The following is an 11,508-nucleotide window of genomic DNA, read 5'->3' as shown; positions in this document are numbered from 1 at the left end:
ACAGAATCCTCTGACCTGGCCCTGGTGCCCCTTCTTAAGCGATAATCTCAAAACTCAAACTGGTAGCAACATGGGGCTCTCACCTATCCAAAAGATCACTGCCTGGCTGTGTGGATAGCACACGGAAGGACTGGTAATTCAGAAGGAGGAGCGAACTGCAATAGCACCCAGGCAGGGCCAACCTTCCCCTGAACGGTATTTCTTCAGGAAGGACAGGTATTGTAGAAGGAGGAGCGAACTGCAATAGCACCCAGGCGGGGCCAACCGTCCCCTGGAGGGTATTTCTTCCTCTCAGCTGCTAAGTGTCTATCTTCCTGTGGCTGGAACAGTGTCTAGGCTCCGAGATGTGTACTGCAGAGACTGCAGAGGCTTCTGTGGGCATGCTCAGTACCACAGACCGCCTGGAGGAGGGTATGTATTTAATGCATATTTGAACCGCACTACGAGAGCGGGGAGGTGCTTCCCCAGGGACGGGACCGTACCGGGGAGGGCAGAGGAGCTGAACCTCAAGCCTGTCACAGTGGTTCGCTGCAGAACCAGAAAACGCAGAGAGGAATTTAGCTAAGAGGTTGTTACATTAGTTATTCCATTGGAGCATATAATAATTAAATAGTTCTCGCACAAGAGAAATGAGCAGTGGATTACCTTACAAAAGCCGGCGCCATGGCTTTTTTTCTTTGTACTTAGTGTTCTAGTGCACTCGTTTCCCTGGTAAAATACACTCCGGTGAATTGCACCAAGTCCCTGTGGAACAGGCCTGCTCTACAGGTCTCATAGCAAAGGCAAATTCAAACAATATCTTTGCAAAGTGCATAATGACAGAAGTTGCCTGGGAAGCTGGGGTTTTTGTTTTGCAGATCCACTGTAAAGAAAAAAGGAATGCAAGGAGGAGGCATGGGGCGGGAGGCTGACCCCACCCAGGACTAAATCCTTTGCATTTTGAACTCATTGTAAATTATGGAGAGAGAATATAATAGGATTTTCTACTTCAGTCTTCAGAAAGGAAGCAAGATGGTGTTTTCTTGCATTTTGAAAATGTCTATGTTTCATTATATTTCATTCTTTTCCTTCTTCCCTGTTCCTTCACCTTAATATTGTTCATTTAGGGAAAGAATATTGGATTTTGAGAAAACAAGACTGATATTTACCAAAACACAAAATTCATGACAAATGTTAACGCTTATTACTTACACCAAGTATTCTTCTAACTGAAATTATTACTGTTATTATTAATATTAACTATTGATGTTGCTGCTACAGTCTGCTGTTGTTGATTGATTCTTTGAGAAAGTCTCATACTATATCCCAAGCTGGCTGTTAATTCCTGCTCCCTTTGCCCCAGCAGGTTTGACTTTTGAAACCAGATACTTACCCAATGGGAACATACAGCTGTTGTATAACTGAAGGCATTTGAAACTCCACTCTGTTGAAACCATAAGTGGTTCTGTGAGTGAAGCAACTTTTTTTTCTTTCAAGACAGGGTTTTTCTGTGTAGCCCTGGCTGTTCTGGATGTCATTCTGTAGACCAGGCTGACCTCAAAGTCAGATGTCCACCAGCCTACCTCTGCCCAAAGGCTTGAGCAACCACCACCTGGCATTTTTTTCAAATAAAGCTAAAAATCAGATCAGCAATATTTCACTTTTTTTGAGAGAACATTTCTAATATTGCTTCCTAATAAAGATGTGAAAGTTATGTTCTAAATGTGCTGCTGGAGGCATTTGAAATTAGAAGGAGATACAAATGTATACACTATGGGAAAAGTAGAAGAAAAAACTACCATTTATGTATCAAAATGAAAAAGACATTATCAGAACTTACACCGATGTAAATACAGAGAATTTTCAGTAAATCTTGCTGTTAATAACGTATAAGAAATGTCTGGTATGGCATCCTGTTGGAACCCAGGTGATTAGATGCTTAAAGTTTCTTCAAGAAGACATATCAGGTATTGTTCTTTAACACAATCCCAAACTCTTCATTTTGGTTCTTTTTCTTTTTTCTTTTCTTTCTTCTTCTTTTTTAAATTGACATTTTACAATTAACACACCCTTTTATTGTTTCATTAAGGAGACTGACTACATTAGAAACTCCCTCAACTGTTTTCAGAAACACTATACATTATAGTGAACTCTTTCCTACTGTGCTTTGATACCAGAGTTGATAATATCTTTATAGCAAATATTGCCTCCTTCCTCTCTACTCTCCCAAACCGGTAAGAGATATTTATACCTGAGTGTGTAATGTAACACTATTCACAGTAACCTGCACATGGAACCCACCTGCATCTTGCAGTGAATAAATGGGGAAAATTGTGATACATACTATAAGAGAGGATGAGACAATGTCTTTTGTGATAACATGGGTAGATCTGGGTGACACACTGAGTAAAGTTAATCAGACATTGAAAGTCTAACTCTGCTCATCAGTTAGAGGAATTAGCTAGGGGTATATATTATTTAATCAGAACTTGGAAGAGGTTCTAAGCACGATGCTAAACTCAGAAATCATAGGTAAGCCTTGATATTTCAAATTTGAAGGTGTTTAGACATCTGATATGTTTTAAGAAGTAATCTTAAGGATGGGGTGATGGGAGGAACAGAAAGTTGATGAAAATCAATTTTTCACATGCAGACAAGTTTTGGAGCTGGGTAGTGAGCACATGAGAATTTAGAGAATTTAGCATATTGTTTTCTGTATTTTTGTATAGGCTTGCAATTCCCTATAGTAAATGCTTTGTTTTTAAATGTTAAAAAATAGAAGAGAAGAGAAGAAAACATGAGGACTTATAGATGAATGGACCTTCAGGAGACCAGTAAAACAAATGGGCCATTATTGGGAACATTAAAAGATGCTTTGATATCATCTTAGTAGAAATTTAAAAAAATGGAAATCATGATAATTGAGTTTCTAAAGACATTTTTATCTAATATAAACAACAAAAAAATGAAGGTTGAGAACTTCATATGTAGTCAAAATCCAAAGGTCATTGTATAATGCTTACAATCCTGTAGTCCTAAGTATTGTCTTTCTTACTAGTTTAAGCATAAACTCTCTTCTGACTTGGAGATATATGAAAATGAGCAAATATAGTGGTTAAAGTCAGTGGAAACTTTTTTTTTTAAGTATAGTTTATATTCAGTAAAATTCATTCACTTGGTGTACATTTCTGAGTTTTGAAAACATATACTCATAATGTCTCCATCACAGTGAAATATAGACCTGTAGCTCCAACCAAATTCCTCTGAGGCCCATTGCAGATTCTTCCTGGACACTTGCTTCCTCTTTTCCCAAACCATGGCCACCCCTGACCTGACATTTCCTTTTCGAGAAGCTGTTCACATAGATTCCTACAGTCTGGTAGTTATCCACATGTAACACTTGTGTGTCAAATACAAATAGTTGGTCTTAGATTTCTGTTCCAAGCATCATTGGTCCATGAATAGTTCTGGATTCAGAAATATAAAAGCAGCTCAAGCCGGGTGGTGGTGGCGCACGCCTTTAATCCCAGCATTCGGGAGGCAGAGCCAGGCGGATCTCTGTGAGTTCGAGGCCAGACTAGGCTACCAAGTGAGTTCCAGGAAAGGCACAAAGCTACACAGAGAAACCCTGTCTCGAAAAACCAAAAAAAAAAAAAAAAAAAAAAAAAAAAAAAAGCAGCTCAAAATATATCTTTTATTTTGCAGAAGATTAAGAAAAGCTAATGGGAAAACTTGTGGATTAGACTGGCTCAAGCAGAAACAATTTAGTGACAGATGGAGCTACTGGGGGAAAAAGAAAGAAAAAAGAAAACAAAACCCATAACTCTGTGATCAGATTCTCAAGATAGGCTCAGGACAGTTGTTTTTGTAGCTCACTGCTCTAGAACTGTTGATGACCTAAACCTAAGAAACATTTGGACAGTGTGAGAGATGGTCAGGGGCAAGCAGATGCTCCAATTTTTCCTTTTGAATGTCCTACCCGCAGTGCTCAGTAATACTGATTTACATTGTCAAAGTTGGAGGATATTTGGCTTGTTGCAAGATGTGAATTAAATTTTTTTTTCATTTTTTTTTTACAAGAATCTCCAGAGTTACTGTCAATATTCACATGTAGATTTTATTTTTTAGTGGAAACATGGGTTTTCATTTCTCTTGTGGGAATATGTGGGTAGCAGGGCCAGGGCATATAGTAAGTGTATTCTCATTTTAACAAACTGATGATGTTTTCAACTGTCTTTTCTCAAACCTGGCAACACTGAGCATATTTAATGCACGATCTTTGTTAGCCAGTGTTCAAGTATTTGACTCACTTTTATTCTTTCTCTCTTTCTCTTTTTTAAAACCGATGAATTCTCAGAACTCTTGGGATACAACTTCTTTTTAATCTATGTCTTCCAAAAAATTGTTTTTCAAATTCCCTTTGCAGGACTCAGAGAAGAGGTTTTCTTAATAAGGTCCAAACCCAAGTGTTCCATTTTCTATAAGGTATCGATAAGTATATTGGTATTATACCTGAGACATTTCTATTCAAGACTTGTTCACAGAGATTTTTCTTTTCTCTTTTCCTCAGATAGTTTTATAGTCCTAGGCTTCATGCTTGGATAACATTTTATAGGAGGTAGGAGAAGTGAGCTTTTAGCACATGGATACAGATTGTCTAGGTGTATAGGCAGAAGGCGCACACAGGAAGAAGTAAGAGTGGAACAGCATTCAGTGTGCACAAAGATCAGCCTTTTGGGTCGATGGCATGCAGCAACCTCTGTTGCAGGAAGTTTTCCTGTGTCCAGCCTGTCGGTGTTCTGGGACAAATCTTTCCCACTTTCATCCCCCAAGTAAACATACAGAGGCTTATATTAATTATAACTGCATGGTCATGGCTCAAGCTTTTAACTAGCTAGCTCTATATCTTAAATTAGCCCATAACTATTAATCTATGTATTACCACATGTTCCGTGGCTTTACCTGCGTCCCATCACATGTTGCTCCTAGGGCAGCTCACTGGCGTCTTTCCCCGCCTTCTTCTTGGCTCGCTCTTTGAATTTCCGGCCTACTTCTAAACTGCCTTGCCATAGGCCAAATGGCTTTATTTATCAACCATTCAGAGCAACACCTATTCGCAGCATAGAGAAAGACATTCCCCCATCAAACCTCATCTCCCCAAATATGTCCAACTCAGTTAAATGTCAGGCCCACGTGTTTACTTTTTCTCAAGTTGTTTTATTTTTTTCTCTGTTTTTTTTGGTTTATGCACCTACACTTTGGCCAAAACAGTACTTTTTATGTCTTTGTTTCTGTCACTCTGTGATTAGGTGGTGTCAATTCTGCAAATTTAGCTTCTTCTTCTTCTTCTTCTTTTTTTTTTCTAAACTGCTCAGCTAGACTAATTCTTTTGCATTTTCATGCAATTTGAAAGTTATCTTTTCCTGGAGAGAGATGGCACATGCTTAAAAGCATTGGCTGCTCTTACAGAGGACCCAGGTTTAGCCACAGCCACTCATAACTGTCTGTAATTCCAGTTCCAACACCCTTTTCTGGTCTCCTTGTAGATCAAACATGCACACCCTGCTCAGACATGTAATGAGTCTTTCTTGGTTCCTCCAGCTCCCAAATAATGACACAGAGTCTTCTTATTAATTGTGAAAGCTTGGCATTACCTTAGGCTTGTTTTAACTAGCTCTTTTTACTTAAGTTTACCCATTTCTATTAATCTATGTTTTGCCTTGTAGCTTTTTACCTTTCTTTCATTCTGTAGGTCCAACTCTCTCAGTGTCTTGTTGGCATCTTGATTTCTTCTCCTCTTCCTTTCTCTCCTCAGCAATCCTACCTATCTCTCCTAAATAGCTACTGGCCATTCAGCTCTTTAGTAAAACAATCAGAATGCCCCTTAGCAAAGACACATCTTCACAGTGTACAAATATTCTACAACACAGACATATATGCAGACAGATCAACCATATGCATAAAATAAAAATAAGTTTAAAATGAATAAAATAAATAAATGTCTTATTTATTTCTTTGAAATGCCCTAAATGTGTTGGGAAGAGTTCCTTCAGTTCCTAACTTGTTGAGAGTTTTGTTATTTTGGACTAATATTAATTTTTTTTCACAAGATTTTGAAAAAAATTGTTAAAATGCTCCCATATTTCATCCATTAATTATGTCAATATGTTCCATTACATGTATGTGTGTGTGTTCATTAATTTATTTACTTACTAGGTTCTTTGAAACTGATCCTTATGTAGTCCAGGTTGGCCTCAACCTCCTTATGTAGTCAAGGCTGGCCTTGAACTCCTGACTCTCCAGCTTCTGCCTCTTTAACACTGGAAATGCACAAGTGTACCAACATGTCTGTCTCTTTGACTGGAGCAGGAGATACACAGGCAGTCATGAGCTGCTGCATGTAGGAGCTGGGAGCCAAACTTGGGTCCTCTAGAAGAACAACAACTGTTCTTAACTTCTCAGCCAGCTCTCCAGTCACTTGTTGATCCCTCAGTCCTAGCCAGTCTGTTCTTATGTAACGAGAACAATGGGTGTTTTTTTTTTTGTTGTTGATTCTTTTTTATCCTAATCTTCACTCTTTCTGTTTCTTGCTCCTTCATTGGCTCTTGGTTCAATAACTGCAAGACTCCTTGGCAACAATTCTGTTTCCCTTTCTTCTAGTGAGAGATAAAGATCATTTATAGACCAAGAAATTCTGTGAAGGGCATTTGCAACAGGGGACTACAAGCCAGACCTACAGGTGATTCTGGGCAAATTTATCTTTTTCCCTAAAAGGTTCTTGAGATTGATGTTCTGATATTCATATTTTACAGGTGAAAAGCTCCAAGTACAATGTCTCAGGATCATCTCTCCTGAGTCCCCTGCTAAGCTTTACTGCTGCTATACAGTGATCGCCGTCCTCACTGCAGCTGTAATTGCACTGTCTGTTGCATTGTCAGGTGAGTGACTCATCTCCAGATTCTGCAGTGTTCTGTCCACATCCACATTGTCACTTAGACTTACTGACCACTGTGAGCCAGGCACTGTGGGGAGGGCTGGGGAGAAAACTCACTGGAAATTACTGTTCTCTGGGAACTTGGGGTCTAGCAGGAAGATGCAGTGAAGGAACAGCACAGGCTGTGGTGTGCACAGGAGGCCAGGATCAGCATCCCTGGGAAGATGGCATTCAGCAACCTCTAGACAGATGCAGGAGACATATGTCCACCTGGGGGAACTATTCAAGGTGGAGAACAAGGAGAGCAATACCTAAAGGAGGAACCTTAAGGAAGTATGAGAACAGAGAAGAGTAATATGGCCAGGAAGATACAGCACCTCTCGCCATTACCCATGGTTTTAGTTACCGTGTTCAACTGTATTTTGAAAGTATTTAATGAAAGGTTTTTGAAATGATCAATTAAAGGATTTTAGTACCACACTCTTCAGAATACTGTTAGAGGTCTTGTACTGTCACCATCTGTGGGGTGGCCTCTTTCCCTCTATTGGCCATCAGGTTGAGAAGGGCAAGATTGAGAAGAGGTGACAGAAAGTTTTGTATGCAGCCCATGGGCATGGATGAAGGGAGGCCTCCCAGAGACAGACTTGGGGGAATCAGCTCAACTTATTCCAGAGTATAAGGAATATATAGGACTTGGGAACCTGGAGACAAACCCTAATTTGTGTGAAGTGACATTCTACTATCACAAGGCTTGGCATGTGGCAGTAGGGTTCTATATCAGAACTCCTAGCATAAATCTTCTTAGCAGGGATCTGTATCAAGGGTCAAGCTAAAGATGAAGCAAGCATCTGGTTTTAGAGACAGCTTTCAGACAAGGTCCGTCCTCCAGGCCCCAGGACACCCTTCAGACAAGGTCAGGTAGAGAGCAGGAAGTTCTGTTGGAGGGGGAGGGAGTTCTATATTGTTGAGCTTGTAGAGAAAGATGCTAGGCTATGGCAGACTGTGCTCTCTAACAAGCCAGCAATGTATTCCAAGATATGAACAATCCCTTAGTGCAACACATCCACACTGTGTATACAACCTTCCCAATAGTCCTCCTGTTACCTCAATTATCAGTCTGACTGTCCAAGTCGGTGTCCATACAGAGTGCTTGTTGCTCTAGCAACTCCTACTGCAGTGAACAATCATAAAGCACAAAAAGTGATGATATAGAAATTCACTTCCTGGGAGCTCTATTTTCTGTGAGCACCCAGAGAGATTGGGGCACAGCCCCTAGATGGGATGTTTTTAGATAAAGGACCATCATGTTAAGGAGAGGATTTCCACAGATCAGTTAGGAAAACTACAGTCAAATTCACACCTCACAGCTGAGCTTAGTAGGCTATGCCAATTCTTGTTATAATTCATTTTATTGTCCAAATTCTAGTAAAGAAAGAACAAATCTCAATCAAAAATACCTGTGCTGCTTGCCCAAGAGATTGGATTGGATTTTGGAGTAAATGTTTTTATTTTTCTGAAAATACAAGTAATTGGACATTCAGCCAGACCTTGTGCATGGAACTGGAGGCCCAGCTAGCTCGATTTGACAGCCTGGAGGAGCTGGTAAGAAAGGACTGGGAATTGGTTTGTTCTTTGTTCTGTTGAATGTGTATTGCCTTGAGGTAGAGTGGTTAAAGATGAGGCACGAGGATGGATCCCACCCCACACAGATGGAGACATGGGGAACATGTGAGTGTGTGTCATTTGCTGATGGTGACACTTCTGATTGGAGCCCTGAGGCAGACATTCAAGAAACATTCTCTCATGTAGTGCTCATAGTCAATGTGGAATCCCAGATATGCCATTTTACTGAGATACCTGGTGGTCTCATGAGCATTTTGCTCCAAGCCACCATATGTTGCATCCTGAAGGTGATAACTGTTAATAACGGCAAGGAGAGGCTTAACCAGAAACTACCCCAACCACGGAGGGATCTGCCATTAAAATCGGTACTTTAACTCAAATGAGGTACTTATGAATTATAGCTGTCAACTGGATCCACTGAGACCTGAGGGCTATTATAGCTCCCAAGTCTGTGTCCCTCAGTTACACCCTTCTGTCATCTAAAGAGGAAGCCGTAGGGTGGGGACACTCAAGGGTCATCTGAAACAGAGACACATGTATATTCGCTTTGCATGTTTTATGACAGAATTTCCTGAAGAGATACAAAGGGACTTTTGACTACTGGATTGGCCTGCGCAGGAACTCACCAGAGCACTCTTGGCGATGGACAGACAACACTGAATATAACAGCTCGTATGTTTTAAAATCACTTTTCCTTCTACCATGTTCATGTGTTGTGTTTGCGTGAGCTGTGGTTATGAAAGATGAAGGCTGTGGCATGTGAAGCCAATGATACTGCCTCGGAGGTATATTCGGCATCATTTTTAAAACCTTTACTTAGTGTGATTTTACTCAAAATCTTTATCATGATGATGGCATATGAGGTAGCTATTGTCTGCTCCTGCACTATTTTAAAATGTTTTGTTGTTGATAAATGCCCTGTTTGGAATGTAGACAGAATCTCAGATGGTCAATGAGGGCTCTGAAACCTCAGGAAGCCACTGCAGAAGTGCTAGCCTGAGGCTCATCAGTCCACTGTGTGCATGGGTGCACCAGTTCACAGAAGCAGAAACTCTAAGGACATCGGAAACCTCCTCTGAAGTCTTGTAATCAGAGCGCACCCAGACAGTTCTTGGATGTGAGCATAGCTGTTTTGAACGGAGCCATTATACTGGAATGGTAGATCACAGACTCAGTCTTGTCCATCATTAAAGCCCTTTCAGCATTTTACTAAGAAGTGGGTTTCCCCATATGTAAAATGCTTCAAAACAGAATTGAAAATCACCCTTAGTGAGGCCACCCATGGCTGTAGTTTATTTGAACGTGGCAGCAAGCACCAGTCCAATGCTTTGTACACGCAGTTCAGGGTTCAATATGGACAAATGACAAAGGTGTGGTGTTCGAATCACCCCTGAGAATGTAAAAGTCACTAGGTGTAAATCTCTGCAGATGATTCCTCCTGGGCTCTGCCTTCCTTTGATTCATATTACAAGCAGTGGAGACAGGCAAGATTTCATTGCGGGGGCGAATGCAGTTCTGCGCTCTACAGATTTACTGTTATGGATTTATTTTCAGGGTTCCCATCCGAGGAGTGGAAGAATATGCTTACCTGAACAACAATGGCATCAGCAGTGCCCGGGTCTATGCAGAGAGGAGATGTATCTGTAGCAAGCCCAACAACTAAACACTTCAGTGCCGAATCCCTTTTTCTTCTTTCTAGTCTTTGCCAAGAGGTGATTTGTAACCTGCCATCTACAGTTGGTGCTCCATCCCCTATTTGCCAACATCGCTATCAAAAATTCTCCATATCATAAATGAAAACCACCATGGTGACACCCACCTTTATTGCCAGGAAGCAATGGCAGGAAGCAGAAAGGTATATAAGGCATGAGGACCAGAAACTAGGTCTTGTTAAGCTTTTAGGCTTCTAGCAGCAGTTCAGCTGAGATCCATTCAGATGATGACACAGAGGCTTCCAGTTTGAGGAAACAAGATCAGCTAAGAAGTTATTGAGGTGAGGTTAGCTGTGGCTTGTTCTGTTTCTCTGATCTTCCAGTGCTCATCCCAATATCTGGATCCAGGTTTGTTTTCATTAATAAGACATTTTAAGATTCATGCTACATCTAGCACCCAACTTGCTACTTGCCTGTGGCTTTGTGGGCCCCAGATCAGACCCGAGCTACACATTGCCAGTTGTGGTGGCATACTCTAGTGGGATTTGCTGAAGGAAGCAGAGGCAGGAGGATCCTGAGTTTGAGGACAGCCTAGGAGGCTTTCTGAGGAGAAGCTGCAGCCAGGCTGATCTACAAACAATGGTGGCGGGACCATGGCTTCTGTTCTGAGCTACAAGCTGCTTCTCATCGTGTTGATGCAGCAGTTTACCTCTGCTTGTTCAGAGAACAATTGCCAGGCCCATTGTGTTACAAGAAAGCATCCACAAAGGTCAGTTTGGAGAATTTTGGTGAGGCAAATGGTGGGGAGAAATTGCTGTGAAGATATTCTCTTCTAGAGAAGAACTTTGTGGTTCTGAGAGACAGACATTTATCAGACTGTGATTACTCCAAACCACAGAGGAGGCACACACACACACACACACAAAAAAAAAAAAAAAAAAAAAAAAATCTACAGGGAAACATGACCACACCTAACAGCAACTTTGAAATCTTCAAAAGGATGATGGGATCCCACAATGATGATTCCACATGGATTATCATTAAAGCCATTAAGCAGATTAACACCACTGAAAGATCTGCTTTGGACTACAAATTGCTCAGGACAATTTTGAGATGGCTAACTGAGATGAGTCAGCCTCACTACTCTAATAAGGACTTGAGATAAGCCTTGCGATTTTGCATTATTCAGAGACCGGACAACAAATGATACAGCTACCTGTCTCAGGTTAAGACTTGACAATATACCAAATTTTCTTTTCAGGGTCCTCTAAAGATGCCTTCACCCCCAGGCAGCAAGAACTAATTTTAAGAAAACTATGT

At 40.9% G+C, this 11,508-nt stretch overlaps 1 protein-coding gene across 1 annotated transcript; it reads left to right on the top strand.

Moving 5' to 3' along the window:
* The first annotated feature begins 270 nt into the window (after positions 1-270).
* LOC143266755 (C-type lectin domain family 2 member D11-like) lies at positions 271-11,253 on the top strand. Its single transcript, XM_076566033.1, has 5 exons — positions 271-411; positions 6,792-6,917; positions 8,340-8,515; positions 9,102-9,208; positions 10,091-11,253. Exons 1-5 carry the CDS (start codon positions 345-347, stop codon positions 10,197-10,199), a joined length of 585 nt encoding a protein of 194 aa, XP_076422148.1. The 5' UTR covers positions 271-344; the 3' UTR covers positions 10,200-11,253.
* Positions 11,254-11,508: the final 255 nt, after the last annotated feature.

Source organism: Peromyscus maniculatus, chromosome 3 (assembly GCF_049852395.1).
Source record: "Peromyscus maniculatus bairdii isolate BWxNUB_F1_BW_parent chromosome 3, HU_Pman_BW_mat_3.1, whole genome shotgun sequence".
Taxonomy (NCBI): domain Eukaryota; kingdom Metazoa; phylum Chordata; class Mammalia; order Rodentia; family Cricetidae; genus Peromyscus; species Peromyscus maniculatus.
The sequence above is the reverse complement of the archived record's forward strand: the minus strand, read 5'-3'. Positions and strand labels throughout refer to the sequence as shown.